This window comes from Acanthopagrus latus, chromosome 7 (genome assembly GCF_904848185.1).
Source record: "Acanthopagrus latus isolate v.2019 chromosome 7, fAcaLat1.1, whole genome shotgun sequence".
Lineage (NCBI taxonomy): Eukaryota > Metazoa > Chordata > Actinopteri > Spariformes > Sparidae > Acanthopagrus > Acanthopagrus latus.
In genome coordinates this window covers 4,382,626-4,398,902 of record NC_051045.1, presented here as the reverse complement: position 1 = coordinate 4,398,902, position 16,277 = coordinate 4,382,626, and the positions used below count along the sequence as shown (strand labels likewise).

Below are 16,277 nucleotides of genomic sequence, written 5' to 3'. Positions count from 1 at the left end.
GCCTCATTGCTGCTCCGAGCCTCATGATGCTACACTCTGTTGTACCGAAAAACAAATGTGTTGCCTTGGAGAACTGGCTTATGCCGCTCCTCTTTAGGAAAGAGATGTTCAGGGTTTCGTTGAAAGGCTCTTTGGATGAACTCCTTTTTCCTCACGGCAGTGTCAGGGGATCTGTAACTAATACATATGTTTATACTGATGCCGTAACAGAAGAGAACAAGTTTAAAATGTAAAAAAAAATCACAATGGGTTGTTGTTGTTACAAAACAGATACAGATTTAGACCTTGTGATTACTGGCAGGGTATTCAGTTGTCCTGTGGTTTTCCCAGGTCTTAGATTTTATTTGACTTGATCAGTGGCTTCCATGTTGAACACCAGAGAGTATCCTTATCAAGTAATACGTCTCCTGGGATCTTAGCTGTTTTTATTCTGTCGGATAATACATTCAGCACATGTGCTTTAGAGGTCCATAATTGTAAAGTTCCTGCCAGTTCCTTTGTTTCAGTCAGTGATCACGACCTCATCTACACATAAAAGAGTGGAGACTAATAATGAAGCGTTTACCCCCCTCTGTGGCTCGCACTCCCATTCTGACTCCGACAAGGATCACAACAGATCAGCAGCCTTTGAAGTAGCGGATATTTCATTAGCTTTAATTAGTCCGGGTCAGTATTCTTGGGGGAGAGACCTCAGAAGGTTTGGGTAGGGCAAGTTTTCTGTCAACCGTTTCCCGGCCGGACTCTGTAGACTTTCCATTGTTTGATCATTTGGCAGCATCACCCCTCGTTTTCGAGTGGCCTCTGGCCCCCCAGAGCGAGAGTTACAAAGGCTACTGGTTGAAATCTTTCCCTGTGAGACGCGACGGCCTTTCAAGACCTGTTGTATGACATATTGTCGTTGATGGCAGTCCTTGCCAGTGTCATTCGGAGTGGTACCAATGTCGTAAACTTCACGAATTACATTTAGATTAAAGCCAGGAATTAAATTACATCTCAGGCGTCCTAGCGTCATGCACAAATCAGCAAAAACAATGTAACGTGTCCTCTGAATGACATACCACCACTACAGTTTTATTTTATCAGAAGCCAAATTGTTTTTTGGTTGTGCAGCTGGAACACAGCTGGATCCGCCTCGCTCTGGGTATGAAGGACCTGTTGTTTGCTGCTGTCTGTAGAGGTTTGTGGAGTGAACTCTCGAAAGAATCTGGATCTCAGTTTGAAACTGTCTTGTCAGCAGAGTGCTAGTAAAGAAGAAACACAAATCCAAGTATGTGTTTATCTAAAAGAGAGCATGGTCTTTGCTACTGCAAGACAGTGAATAGATACTTTGTGAGCTCGTGTCAAAAACCCACTAGTGCTCCAGAGTGAGCGAGAGGCCTCCTCAGTTGACATTTCGGAGCATGTCCCCCCCGGCGTAGCTGCATCCAAACGCAGAGGAAGAGTGAATGAGTCACCACAAAACAGAACATGGTCATTGTTGCCCGTGCCAGTGCAGAGGGCTCAACTTTTGGTAGAAAAAGTGGTTATAATGGTGCTCCGTTCTTTCCATTTCGGAGGGAAAACAGGAAGCAGCTCCTCCCTCTGTCGCCTCGAAAGCCCCAGGGTGGATGTGAAAGAAATGTGAAGAGCAGCGCGTGTTTTGTTTGGTTTGTAGGATATCCTCTTTGTCCCGTTGAGGAGAAGAAGAGGAGTCAATTCTAACGAGATGCCCTGTGACCTTTTCTCCTTGACGCTGTCATGCACGCAGACTTTGTTGTGTTTCCAGAGAAGACACTGCTTGGACTCATTAGCAAACAAAAAAACCACAGGGTCCATTGTCTCACTGAGCACGACTGTCCGCAGCATGTGGATGGGAATGATTAGGGGGACAGTTTAGTAACGCTAAAAACAAAAGTGAAGTTGACAATCCCAGCTTGCTGTGACAACTTTTCTTTGGTGTCTCGCTGACATCTCGGCTGTTTTCTTGTGTTTTCTTATACATTATGTCTTTCAGCACATTTGAAAAAGATGTGTTCTGTTTGTTGTGTATTACAGGCTGATTTCCTGTTTCTGTGACAACTCTTATCCTCTCTTTCTAAATGTCACTTTCTATTTTCTCTCCTCACTTCTCCAACCATTTCCTTTTTCTAACTCCCCTTAAACTTTAACCTCTCTGCACCTGCCTGGCTAACTCGATCCTTCAACCTGGTCCTTGTGTCGCTTTTCTTGTTTGATTCTTGGCCTCTGGCTCCTGTTTTGTGCCCTGTCGACCTCTGCGCCACGTCTCCTCCCCCCCTGTCGCTTGCTCCTTGCTCCTTGCTCCTCGCCCCCCACTGCCTGCCACAGCACACTGGCTGGACTCGTCATATCTGGGAAACATACAGAGCCCAGTCGAACCAGACCCCAGTAAGTTCCTCAAGCACTTCTTTCTTCTTTTTATAAGCTGCGGTTTCTCTCCACTCTTGTCTTTGGCTCACTCTCCTGTCACCTGCTCCGCTCAGTTATGCACTCTCATTTCCAAACACACGCTCAGATCACATTCCAAGGAAGACTCGGCTTGGGCATGCAGTGTTTAAGAGCAGCGAGTCTGTTTTTCCGAGTGTCTTTCAGGCGTCTCCCAGTGTTTCCTGGTGCCAGTGGAAAATGATTGGGTTGTTCCATCGAGTAATACTGTAATTCATCACACTGGAGTGACGACACTTTCACTTCCAGCCGAAAACATCTTTGTAAAGATATGTTGGAATATGTTCATCGTCGTGGACAGCCAACACTTGCAAAAAAAAAAAAAAAATGTGTTCCGCGACTTAATTTGAAAAGTGGTTTTGGTAATTTCAACCTCATGCAGATGGCTCATCCCAATGATACGAACCATCTGTTTCGCAGAACCGCTCGACAACATGAGTGTAAAACAAGTGCCTTCTTTATACACAATGGTGGGTTTTGATGCTTACATAGCAAACCGTGGGAGAGCACAACAGGTCAAGCTTAGTAGTGAAGCCAGAAGTTATTCTGAAGAGTTCCCTGGAGGGCAATGAGTCGACTTGGAGACGGAGTTGTTTGGCAGGCCACCAGGAAAAGGGTTAAGTAGCAGGGGTCCTGTCTACACGAGTTAAGCTGAGAAAGAGGCAGCTGGTATATGAATATATTACAGCGAGGGAGCGATAGAAAGAGATGGAGGTGAGAGAAAGAAAGAGGAAAAAGCCAGTGGAAGGCAAAGTCATGTATTATTAAACGTTTCTGATGTATGTGGTTTGGGCCTCGTCCTTATACATTCTGGCTGTCCCTCACTCCCTCTCGGTGCTGGGCCGATGCCGTGGGCGCTGCCTTGGGGGTTGAAGGTCAAACCCAATGCGGCTTGGCTTTAAAGGCCAGGCTGGGCTCACTGCTCAATCAAGTCTTTGTCTTCTGCATAGGCCTCCATGTGTTCAGAGGGGGCCCGGCACACAAAGCCGCCACAGTTCCACTGAACAGCTTTAATAGCGAAATAAGTTTGTGAATTAAGAGTGTGGAATTTTTTTTTTTTCTTTTTTTTTTTCATCCCACCCCGTCATGTCTGCACTCTTGACAGTTTCATCACTCTTGATGGTAGCCATGCTTGATGAGGGGATTCCCCCCCCCGCTGCTGGAAACAGTGGGCGATGCACAGGAGAATGGGTTTTAGAGTAAAGGAGCCGCTCGTTAGCAGCGGGGCACAACCCGGCACTCTAATCAAAGGATCTTGAGCGGCGGCGGTCCCACACTCGCCAGGCCATAACGTCAGAGCGGCGAGCTCAGAGAGAGTTTGGGCTACGAGCTGCTGCTGACCTGGCGGCGAGTACCCACTCAAGTGATTAGATTATATGCGGGTCAAATGAGGCGCTTTGATGACTAACTTTGATGTCTTCTGGTTCCACATTCAGGCCGAACAATCATTCCTATAAGTCTGACAGTAACAGTCTGCAAAGGGAGCACGCAGGCACCCTGCCAGGCTGCGCTAAACCCTGCAGTTTGGTTGTTACATGTTCGCCCTCGCTGCGTGTTTTCATAGGCAGCGCTCAGTTTACTTTTTCATAAATGAGGCCTTTCCTCACCGCGAATGGGATGTCTTGAAGTGCCAGCGCTGTGTGCAAGGACAGAGAATTTAGCGGTGTTTAGAGAGGACAGATGTTTACCAGCCAAAGCTCAGGCAGTGGAGATAAAAAGCAGCACGGCTCCCCACAGGCCTGTAACACACACACACACACACACGCGCACACACACACACACATACACACAGAGCCTGAGTGTGAGACAGGATATCTAAGACTTTTAATTAAGTAGCTCCTGGTAAGCTTGATTAATATCTGCTGTCAGTGTCCACATGTCTACTGATATGTAATTATCAAAGGAGGGAACAGGGAGAAAGGACAGGGAGGAGAACCATTTACATTAAGATTGTATGTGTATGTGTGTCTGGGTGCACATTTCTTGTTTTGCACATATTTGGGCATGTATGTTTGCAACTAGAGGCTCAGCAGATGCCGACTTAGAACATGACTCTTTGCTTTTGGCATGGCAAGTTGCATCTGACTGCAAGAAACAGTACAAATATTGACTTCCTCCCTAAACTCACACTGCCAGTCTGAAATCGGAGGCTGGCAGGCCCGTCCTAACAAAGCGTTGGCAGGAGTGTGAGAACAGGGCACCCTGCGGGCCTGGGCTATTTTAAGTTTCATAAGCTAAGCCTGTGACATTGGAATTATAATAATAGAGCTGACATTTTTTGTTTATGGTAAGTTATTCCTATAGCTAATCGAGATGTTTTATACAGGTAGCATATAGGTGTCAGAAGTGGATCTATAACTGGAGTGGGAAAATCGATTAGTTGAGTTAATCTGTTTGGCATTGTTCTATGGAAGATTTGGATATAAAGCTTAAAAGTCAACACAACTTAGGAGACAGTTAATCCTGTGAAAATGCCAAACTTTTGAGATGTGCAGTTGAGAAAGCCCTTGATATATAAGAGGAGGAGTTTGTCTCACTGGTTGCATATAAATAAATCATCATGACATCATGATTCGTGTCCTGTGCTAACCCACGTCTGTGGCAGATGGGTGGGGTGAGTGTACGCAGGGCAGTATGAGCGCTGCAAGAGGAGAAAAAGATGAGAATTAGGAAAAGAAATGTAACTTAGCCTCGCAACATTTCCTCGGAGAGATGAGGGGACGAGGTCGAGCGCAGTGTAGCAGCTTTTTGGGTTCACTGCCTTCATCAAGGACACTGTAGCAGTTGGCACACGAGCTACGAGCTCTTGTTTCACAGCAACAATCCATAAGACATAAGGAACATAACAATGATGACGCCGAGAAGTTTTCCAGTGACCACTGGGGTTGTAGCTACTGATTTAATCACTCTAGCAGTCATTCTCCAACTTAATCATTCAGTCATTTGGTCCCCAACATGACAAGGATCACTGACAAATGTCCATCCCCGTCTCCCCCGTCCAGGATTATCAAAATGTTGTCAATCCAAGAATTCAAATCCAATCAGTTCCATACAAAACAGTGGAAAGCATTAAGTTTCCACACGTAGAAGGCCAGAACCAATCAACCAATCGCTGCAGCTCTAACTGCCCCTAATCTGTCATCATCATCCCAATGAATTAATGTATCGGTTGTCAAAAAATAGACTAAGAGATAATCTGAGTTTTCTTTAATCTGTGACAGTAAAGTTATTATCTTTGGAACTGAGGACGAAACAAGATATTTGCGGACGTCGTCTCGGCGTAGTGAAACACTGATTGACATTTTTCACAATTTTTGACAATATATAGTCATATAAATTAATTGATAAATTAGTGGCAGTTTAATTAACAATGAAAATTACAATACAATAAATCAACCAGCTGCCTCTGAGGTTTCTTGTCTTTGTTTACCTGGAAAAACTAACGAGCAAAAAAAATAAATGTAAATGGAATCGCCCCAGTTTACCTGGCACGCCAAGCAAGTTACAACAAAGGGAACTAATTGCAGCTTCCGTATGATTCATGCCTGACCACGGAGTGTGTTACACAGGGTTTTCTCTCGGTTTGTGGAAGATGTGGCACGCGCACATATCTGGCGGTGGATTTGCGCCTCCTCCCTCAAGAACCTTTTTTTTTCTTTGCTTCTTCTTATCATTTGTGGACCAATTATTAAGAATTAGAAGAGCTCGAGCTGATTTATAAACTACACACAGATCTCAATGATAAAACCTGTTAAAGACATCGACTGGGGACTAACTTCAACCTTTAGATCTGAGGAAAGTCATCAAGTTAGTTTTGATAACTGATGATGGTCAGTGCCCAAAACAACGATAGGGAAAACCCAGCTGTACATTCCACCAGTTGACCTACATGTTTAATGCCCAGTCAGACCAGTTAACGCCTGACGTGTCTCTGTAGACCATTGATAAACCCCTGCTCAGCCCCCTCCGCTGCTCCGCTGCCTGATGTGTTTGACTCTGTACATGTGGAGGGAAGTTTGAGGCCCCCCTTCCACAGTCAATCACACAGAGGATTTTCTTCATCTTCCTCTGGAGCCGCTGGCACAGTAGTGACGCTGACTCAACCTCCCACTCGCCTTCCAACTCTCCGATATCATCAGTGCTCAATCAGGATGTCTGATGCAAACCCGCGGCCCTGCGCCTGTGGCTGATATCCAGCCCGTGTATTTGAATGTTTGCGTTGATTGAGTTTCAGAGTGTGTACTCACTTCTGTCTTTACATCAAAGGGGCTTTATCAGCGTCCGTCCGCCGCTGTTTGTAAGTATGTCAGATTTGTGTCTACATGTCGGTGACGCATACAGAGAGGAAGACGAGCCTTGATATTGTAATTTCATGGTTATATTTGTGTGTGTGGGCGAGAGCGTGTGTCTCGTTAGAGTCTATGTGAGGCAGCGGTCGGTTTCAGCGCAAACCCGACCACAATTGAGATATGGAAATAGACGCCATAATTTGTATGTGGCTTTCATTTAGGCCGCAGTCATGCTTTCCAGTTTTTACTTTCTGAGACATTTAACCGAAGGATCTCCTCAGGGAAGCCATTCCTAAACATTATCCCATATCACATTGTCTCTTTTATAAACTTACCAGCTTGAATCTGGCTTATTATATCTAAACCCGACAACAGATGGATATTAATGCTGAGCCTGTGGTCTCTGTCTGTTATTGTGTGGTTTATCTGACAGATTCCCCCCCTCGCCTCTCTGTGTTTATAGTTTATTACAGAGCTCTAGTCAACTTCACTGACTCCCTGGTCTACGGCCCCGAGCTCGAGGACATCTTCTCACCAGCCTTTAATGAGATCTCGGAGGCAGTTGTGGACACGGTATGTCTTGTTCTCAGAAGATAAAATCATGTACAGTACTCTAAAGTTCAGGCATGTTATTTATGACTTTCAAGTATTCAAGTATGTGTGACATTACATCTGAAAAATAAAGTCCGGGCTTGTTTATTTGAACTTAACCGAGTCTGGTTTTCCCTCCACAGCTGGAGTCGGACTACAACAGGATTCCAGGTGTCCAGACAGTCAGCGTGGTCCTCATTAAGTAAGAACCCAAATCCTTTAAATCAAGCCCTGTGACACTCAAAGTAGATACCCTGCAGCTGTGTGCTGCTGCTGCTGCTGCCTGGTTGTCTCACTCTGGCAAGGTGATATTTCTTTTCCTTTTTCCACACTGCTCGAGGCCAACAGTGTCGGCCTGCAGTCAGAAATTCGTCACAGCTGACTAATTTCTCCAAGGAACATCCAAAGAGGAACCTTACCTCAGAAAAGCTTTCCTGTTTAACCTTCTCAAGTACTGACTCTTATGGTGTGTTTAGACTACCTGTGAATCAGGATCAAGCTGCAAGTCATTTTCAGTGGAAGCTGACGATGAGCTGGCCTCAACATTCAACAGCGAATTGGCGACGTCGTAGCTCACCGTGCTTGGTCGCTTTGTAATTTTAATGCTTGTAGTGTGAACATAACAGTAGCAAATCTCTCGGCACCTCATTAGCTCGCTTTTAAGCCAGGGTGCCAGTCGGGTTATATCCATCTGTGGTTGCTCACGGTCAGTTATCCTCACCAACACTCAAGAAGTATCCAAACTTAGGACGTGAATACCGACGTACATGTTTACATTCACAGCTCAGTCTTTCAAAATTGTTACAGGCAATCAAATTGTCAAGAATTGGGTATTTCGTTTCAGATTTTTGACTCTTCGTATTCTTTCAAGAGAGAATTGCGACGCAACGATTTCCCCAACGATTACGGACTCTGCCTCCTCACCAGGCCTTTCTTGCTTTTTGCAGGAAGATGATCAGAGAGGACGGCGTGGACGTATTCGTGGAGTTGGACGTGGGTTCTGACTACAACACCAACGATGAGCAGATCCGCAGCGTGCTGTACAACGTGGTGAAGGAGGGAGCCATTGCTTCCTATGTCACATCAGTCGAGGGCTTCCAGTTCAGACGGCTTGGTGAAGGTAAGATGTCAGCAAAAGGGGAACACCACTTCTCACAGCCGCGATGTGACCGACTCTTTTAAACAAGAAGAGGAGGTTCGCTAGAGCAGGAGGCGGTGTCCTTAACATTTCCCTTTGGTTTCTAGTTGAACCTCATCCTCCAGTGGAGCCTATAGCAGCGCCAGGTTTGTACTGTGCCATGTGTGCTGCATGGCGACTGAGCTGACTGTAGTGTAGAAACCGTAGGAGAACTGTTGTGTCTTTCGAAAGAAGTCGAGCATTTCCTTCTTTATGATGTTGAATATTTTTACAATGACCTTCACTGTGACGTGTACAAGCAAAGGTCATGGTCGTGGCCTGAAGAATGTTTTGCATGGACGCGCCAATGTCAAATAGACTTGTGAGTTTGGTCCGTGAAGTTTCAGTAGTGCACAGGGAATAAGAAGGACTTTTGCATGGCATGACTTTGATTAGGAATGCTGCTGTTCACTGCGATCTCAGCCAGCTTACGACACTGTACACAGGCATGGCAAGTGGTAGGTTAGGATTATGATGACTTTGTTTTCTTTTGTTATTACTCAAGATGATGGGATCTATCTATCTATCTATCTATCTATCTATCTATCTATCTATCTATCTATCTATCTATCTATCTATCTATCCTGTCTAGTCTGTCTAGTCTAGTCCAGTCTAGTCTGTCAGATGTAGTCTTTTATGTCTAGTCTAGTTTGTCTAGTCCTGTCTGTGTTAGTCTCTCAAGTGTGCGCGTCTGATTTAGACAATGTCTAAATTCTGTCTGTCTAGTTTCATCTGTTTAATCTAGTCAGTCTACTGTAGTCTATGCGTCTGTCTGTCTGTCTGTCTGTCTGTCTGTCTGTCTGTCTGTCTGTCAGGTTTTGTTAAAGCCCAGGTTTTACGCCCAACAGAAAACGTCTGGTAGTCTTACCAACATGCCTGAGAGTTTCGCTGGCTCTAGTAATCGGTGTGTTGTAGTGTGTTGGCCGTACTGTAGGCTTGGCTTGCATGTCTTTGATCCTTAAACACCGCACCCCTCCCTCCTTTTCCCCCCTCTGCATCTCTTTTAGTAACCCCCAGCATCAGACCCTGCATGCCAGATGAGCACAGGTGTGGTGATGGGACATGTATCCTGATGGAATACCTGTGTGACAACAGACCAGACTGCAGAGACATGAGTGATGAGACCAATTGTGGTGAGTGGCTTCAGCTTGGCCTGCAAGTTGTGACACGGTCTGCTGTAGCATGGAAGACTGGCTGGATGCAACACATGTTCTCTTACTGTAACAGCACTAAGATGAGCTGCTGAGATTAATCAGAGATTTCTTTTAGACATAAAAAAGGTGCCTGTAGTCATCACAACCCCACCCACCACAACCACCACCGTCAAGAAGCCCCCGCTGCCCCCCAGCCCACCTGGACCCTGCAGAGCCGATCAAGCCACGTGCCAGAGCGGAGAGTGCATCCCACGGGACTACATCTGTGACGGAGAGAGGGACTGCTCGGACGGGAGCGACGAGTTCAGATGCGGTAAGAAGCTCGGCTTTTGTGCCGCAGGCAAACTCTCAGATAACAACACGCGCTCTAATTATCCTCCGTCTCCTCACAGGTACTCCATCTCCCTGCGAACCCAACGAGTTCAAGTGTAAAAACGGCCGCTGTGCCCTCAAGCTTTGGCGTTGTGACGGTGACAACGACTGTGAGGATAACTCGGATGAAACAGACTGCCGTAAGTCTCACTGACTTGACTCTTCATTCAGTCACTCAACAAATAATTTGTAACTCTCTGGAGAATGATAGTTGATTGTTGAGTCTCATCTCATTGACTGTCAGTATTTGACAGACTAATACTGGGCAATCTTTCTTCAGAATCGCTGTAAAAGTCACATAGTGTTGCTTTAAAGGTCTCCAATGAAGCAATAGGTCAACAGTTTGGGAAATTTGCCTATTTTGCTTTACTGCAGCAATCAAGATGAGATCAATACGACTCTCATAACTATCCAGTAAATTTGAAGCTACCGCCAGTTAGCATTAATGATCTGAAGCTCAGGCTGTGTATTTACAAGATTCCAGTGATAAGACATGTACCATACAATCATTTTACAAAGTATTGTGATATATTGCAATTAAAAAAATGTATGTATATATGGAAAACTGCTGTCTAGCATTCAAGGATTTGAACACAACACCATATTAATCTTAACCACAAAACTTTGCCTGCAAACTGTTTCGTAAAAATCGTAAAAAAAAAAAAATTATACAGTACCTTTAAAAATCAATAAAGGTATTAAGAAGCGGACATAGGAGAGATTGAAGTGGATGCCCATCGGTTCTATCACTCTCCCACTTCACCTTCTTTGCCTCCTCTATCAGCAGGGTTTCTTTTTCTTTTGCAGCGTAGAGTTTCCACAGTTATTTTGGTTGTTCCCCCCCTCCGTTACCTGGGGACGGCTACAATGCCCCTTCCTGTTTTGGTTGCACAATGGCAGATGCGCTAGGGAACCAAACTATCTGTGGACGGTGTTATTTTTCTCCAGCCATCAGACTGTGCAGCATTTACTTCAGAATGAGAAGTGAAATCTATATAAAAATAAAGCTTCTTCTAGTTTAATCTATATAAATGTTCTTACATCCCTATTGGAAGCAGGAGGAAAGAAATATAATAAACCCAAATAAAACCATAATACGTCAAAGAACATCTTTGTGATAAGCTAAACAAATTGACTACCGACTGTAGCTTCATATTCAGCACACAGGTACTTCTTCTCACCTAATTCTCAACCTTAATTTGATGCTACTGTTGAGTAAAACGTGTGGTAAATCTCTGCAGCCACCAAGGGTCCTGATGACAGGTGTGCACCTGAGCAGTTCGAATGCCGGAGCGATCGCACCTGCATCCCTGCAAGTTATCAGTGTGATGAGGAGCCGGACTGCCCTGACCGCTCTGACGAGTACGGCTGCAGTAAGTCTCGCACCAACGATCATCTAAAGCTCCCTGCTCCTACAATCTTTCTCCCTCTTTCTCATACACACTTCACTCTTTTCTTCGTACTTTTTTTTTTTCTCTCCGTGCTTCTTTGACTCGCCTCTGCAGTCACACTCTGAGTTCCTTTGTGTGCTGTGTGACTAATTTGCTGTGAACCAGCTTCTTTTCACACATGTTGTGTGACTGAGACACAGAGCTTTTTGTGAGCCATCTATTCCTGAGAACTGAAAGGGAATTGTCCGTCCGTGGCCAGAGAATTATGTTTCCTTTGACTGTCAGGCATTTACGAGCTTCACTGGATCGTCAAATTCCAGTCACATGCCAGCCTTTTTTGTACATGTGCATTTATTATGTGGGTAAAACAGTTCTCTTCCTCTTGACACTTCACAGCCCCTCCCTCCGTGACAAGCCCGCCAGAAGAGTCGGTTCAGGCGGCGCGCGGGGCAACGGTGACGTTCACCTGTCAGGCTGTCGGAGTGCCGACACCCATCATCACCTGGAGACTCAACTGGGGACACATTCCTGTCAGCGGCAGGTGGGTTTGATGAGAAATCCTCCACCCCGCTGGCTGCGCTGTAATTAAAACTCACTTAAAAGTTAAACTAACTAATTCTGACAACATGCAGATTTATCAGCGTTTATGAAGAATGCGGTCTAAATGATTTTGAATCTGTCTGGAACTGCTGTGAATGTTAAAAATAAAATAAAACTGCTAAAAAAAATGCGTTGCCCTGTTTGAGCAAGCTGCCGCAAAAAAAACATCGACATCTGGTGAGAGCCGGTCCTGCCTAATTGATCAGCAGCGGACCATGGTGATTTGAAAATGGTTTTGCATTTATCTTCTTTCCACTTTCCTCACCTGAAATAAGACGAATGTTCTTTGAGACCACAGTCTAACTGCCGACAGGCCTGTAAGATCAGTCTTTCCATGCTGACTCGTAATGGACCCCATTAATTTTTGAATCAGTGTTCTCCGACACCAAATGTTGCTGTTTCAGGATGTTCATGCTGGGCGTAGCCTGCTGTGTACATGGTTAGGCAATCACTGTTGAATTTTATGGATTTTTTGTGTAAGCGAGAGCCCACAGCTGGTACAGACTCTCTACTGAGTTTCAAACTGTTTAAGCGATTATTTGGGGTGCATTTCTGTCTTCGCAGGATTTCCATGACCAGCGAGGATGGCCAAGGGACCCTGACCATCCGTGATGTGAAGGAGGCGGATCAGGGGGCGTACACCTGTGAGGCCATCAATGCTAAAGGCCTGGTGTTTGGTATCCCCGACGGAGTGCTCACTCTTACATCAAACCCAAATCCAGGTAATGACACCTCACTTTTATTAACTTTTTACACATCAGTAACACCACAGCAAATTGAAGTTACAGTAAAAGTGTCTTTTTTTTCTCGTTGTCCTCAGGCAACTGTCCTGATGGTCACTTCAGTGTGGAGGGCCGCTGTGTGTCCTGCTTCTGTGCAGGAATCACCAAGAACTGCAAGGCCACCGGTCGCTACCGCAACCAGATGAGCCTGCGGTTCACCGACGAGGAAGACTTCAAAGGCACTGAAACCATAAATCCTCATGAAACTGATCGAGAGCTAATAGGAATGATACTCTTTGGAGCATAAATCATGCTGAGTCAATGTGTTATTCTTATTTCCAGGAGTGAACGTCACCTACCCCTCCAGACCGGGCATCCCTCCTCTCTCCTCCACTCAGCTCCTCATTAACCCTGAGATGGAAGAGTTCCAGCTCGTTGACCTGTCGCGTCGTTTCCTCAACCTCGACTCCTTCTGGACCTTGCCTCGCCATTTCCTGGGCAACAAGGTACAGCATAGAATTATTAACAAACTTTTTTTTTGTTAACTTAGAATCAGATGTATGCATGAAAATCATGGCATCTGTTTTGTTTTGTTTTTTTTAGATTGACTCCTATGGAGGATCCCTGAAGTACAAGATGCGGTACACATTGGCCCGCGGTCTGTCCGAGGTTGTGGAGAAGCCGGATGTGATGCTGGTTGGAAACGGACGCAGACTTGTGTACCGCAGAGGCGGAGCCACCCCTCCCCGAGTGGTCAACCAGAAGGAGATCAAGTTCACTGAAGTAGGTCTTTGGTTAAGAGAAGTTTTTCTAGAAAACATGCAGAAATAAGTCAATCTGAAATAAATTAACAGTATCAGTAAACCTGTTTTTATTTATTTATTTATTTATTTTTGTCTTAGGATCACTGGCAGCACTCCAACGGTCTCCCTGTGAGCCGGGAGGACATGATGATGACGCTGGCCAACCTGGACAGCATCAACATCCGCACCATCTACGACAACCACATGGTCAGCGTGGCCATCAGTGACATCGTCATGGACACCACCACCGTAGAGTTCAGCACCATGGGCCACGCTAAGAATGTTGAAGAGTGCAGGTAAGAAAAAAAAAAAATGGGGCGTGAAATGGAACGATTCTTACAAGCTGTCAGTTTTTAATCTCCAATCAAACAGCCTGTTGGGACGTGTCTAATACGTGTGGGCATATTTAAAAGCAACAAGATAATACAGTAACATTCGTATGCCTCTTCATTGCGCATCCTTTCATTCTCTCTTGCTACAGAATCTTGACTGTAAACTATCTCATGAAAAGCACAAAAAAAACAGTTCAAGTCCGCTGTTTTTGTTTACAACATTATGAATGTTTTAATTTGTGGTGTTCTAATTCGGGTTATGTCATCGAAACAGTCGGATCGAAAACCCTTCTTAACAACACCCACATTTATGTTTCCCAGATGTCCTCCTGGATATTCAGGCCTGTCCTGTGAGACGTGCTCCTCCGGCTTCGAGCGCGTCCCCGGCGGCTCCTACCTCGGCACCTGCGCTGGTTGCAACTGTAACGGACACGCCAGCGCCTGTGATCCGATCAGCGGACACTGTCTGGTAATGGCTCACTCTGTTTTTGGCAAGAATGAGCTTGCAAAGTCACTTATAATACACTGGAATTTGCAGATAATCACTTCCTCATTGTAAAACATAGCTTGTTGATCTTTACAGATGTTTTTGCTAAAATTAAATTATTCTCTTATTTACTTTCTTGCCAAGAGCTAGTTGAGAAAATTAATAGCGTGATTTTGGTGGGTATGAACTATGAAACTGGAGCCAGCATATGATTGTCTTAGCTTAGAATGAAGCCTAGTCTGACACTCTTGTTGTTTTTAAGGGTAACCCCACCAATTTTACAGATTTAAGTGCATTAACAGGTCAGGTCTTTTGTGGCTTCAGAAGAAGCTGTATGTAATCTGATCAAATTTCCTCCAGTCAGTTGCATTGTGGGTAATGTAGGTGCCAGTTTCTGGAATGCAGTCCACTGGTCTAGTAGTGTACTCCTGGAAAACTGTTGGACTCATTATGTACAACTTAAAAACAAATGGCCTGGCGCCTACATTACCCACAATGCAACTCACCCATTGAGTAACATCACTGGCAGTAGTTAAAGAGAGTAGTTAGTAGTACCCCCCCCCCCAAGATCTGTGAACATACTTTAATATGAAAAGTTGGGGAAACTACCCTTTTTAAATTATATAGACACAAGATATAATACGGTAATTTGGTTAAGTTTTTGGTTAAGCTAGCTGTTTACCCTTGCTTCCAGTCTTTATGCTAAGCTAGGCTAACTAACGCCCAGCTGTACGGACACAAAAGCGGTTCTGATCATCTCGTCTTGAGAAAAAAGAAACTGAATGAGTGTTTTTCCCAAAATGTCAAACGATTGCTTGCCCTTTTGTGAGTCATTTCACGTAAGAGAATCACCCGTGTGTTCTTCACGCCACAGAGCTGCCAGCACAACACAGAGGGCCCTCAGTGTGACAAGTGTCGCTCAGGCTACTTTGGCGACCCGAGCCGAGGTCGACCCGATGACTGCAAGCCCTGCCCCTGCCCTTACTATGAGACCTCACGACGGTAAGGTCACTGACCCACACAGACCACACATGCATCCACTGTATGGATACTGGCCGACACGTACGCACCCACATACCTCACACAAGGCGTCAGTGGGGAAAGAATGAGCTGGTTCGCTCTGCGGGTTTCTGTTCTCAACAGCTGAGCTCATTCAGATCTTTGAGCGCTGGTTTATTCGTTGAACTTGGCATTAAACCGCTGTTTTAATCAGTAATTAATTGCTTTTTTCATCGGGTGCTGTAGGTTTTCTGACACCTGCTTCCTGGATGTCGACCAGCAGCCAACGTGTGACGCTTGCAGGCCGGGCTACACAGGAAGACGCTGTGAAAAGTGAGGAAACCGATACTGACCGTGACTTTAAATTACACACTGCCAACACTAAAAATCTTACCGGAGATATTTATCATGCCTAATATGAGACAGAAGAATCCATAAAGCAGCATATAACTGACATGAATGGGACTTTGTTTTTTACTTTTACTTAAACCTTTCATTTGTTGCAATGTTTCATAGTCTGACTTTGCGGATGTAGATTGTTGGTATAGGCCTGCCATTGGATGGCTATTTCAGGCAGTGACCTGGGTGTGTGCAGTATGAACACCAACAAGCTAGCAGCTCTTACCCTTATTCTTTGTAGGGATTAATCCATTTTAATGCCAGGGTCCACCTCCCCACGTGTAGAAAAAGAGTCCCTAGACATTAATTTGCTGGGACAACTACTGCTGCACCCTGGGTCCTTGTATCTCTTACATTGTTGTTTTATTTCAGGTGTGCAGCTGGTTACCAGGGCAACCCTCTCCTGCCTAATGGAAAATGTGTTCCTAACCGTGAGTACACCTTCAACAAAAGCACAGACATGTTTGAAATTCTCATTTCAAGGCATGCAATCGACAGAAGTCGCACCTGGATTGTTTC

The 16,277-nt window shown here is 45.1% G+C and overlaps 1 protein-coding gene across 8 annotated transcripts in view; it reads left to right on the top strand.

The window, feature by feature from the left end:
* Window positions 1–16,277, top strand: part of hspg2 (heparan sulfate proteoglycan 2) — a 96,712-nt gene that overhangs the window by 34,441 nt on the left and 45,994 nt on the right. For all 8 annotated transcript variants that reach the window (XM_037104102.1, XM_037104098.1, XM_037104097.1 and 5 more), the window contains exons 4-20: window positions 7,195–7,304; window positions 7,466–7,524; window positions 8,270–8,442; window positions 9,507–9,632; window positions 9,769–9,966; window positions 10,046–10,165; window positions 11,267–11,398; window positions 11,813–11,957; window positions 12,581–12,738; window positions 12,837–12,977; window positions 13,081–13,244; window positions 13,342–13,521; window positions 13,641–13,837; window positions 14,195–14,342; window positions 15,235–15,362; window positions 15,606–15,692; window positions 16,131–16,189. In XM_037104102.1, the coding sequence (XP_036959997.1) occupies window positions 7,195–7,304; window positions 7,466–7,524; window positions 8,270–8,442; window positions 9,507–9,632; window positions 9,769–9,966; window positions 10,046–10,165; window positions 11,267–11,398; window positions 11,813–11,957; window positions 12,581–12,738; window positions 12,837–12,977; window positions 13,081–13,244; window positions 13,342–13,521; window positions 13,641–13,837; window positions 14,195–14,342; window positions 15,235–15,362; window positions 15,606–15,692; window positions 16,131–16,189 (2,325 nt within the window). The remainder of the gene's footprint in view (window positions 1–7,194; window positions 7,305–7,465; window positions 7,525–8,269; window positions 8,443–9,506; window positions 9,633–9,768; window positions 9,967–10,045; window positions 10,166–11,266; window positions 11,399–11,812; window positions 11,958–12,580; window positions 12,739–12,836; window positions 12,978–13,080; window positions 13,245–13,341; window positions 13,522–13,640; window positions 13,838–14,194; window positions 14,343–15,234; window positions 15,363–15,605; window positions 15,693–16,130; window positions 16,190–16,277) is intronic.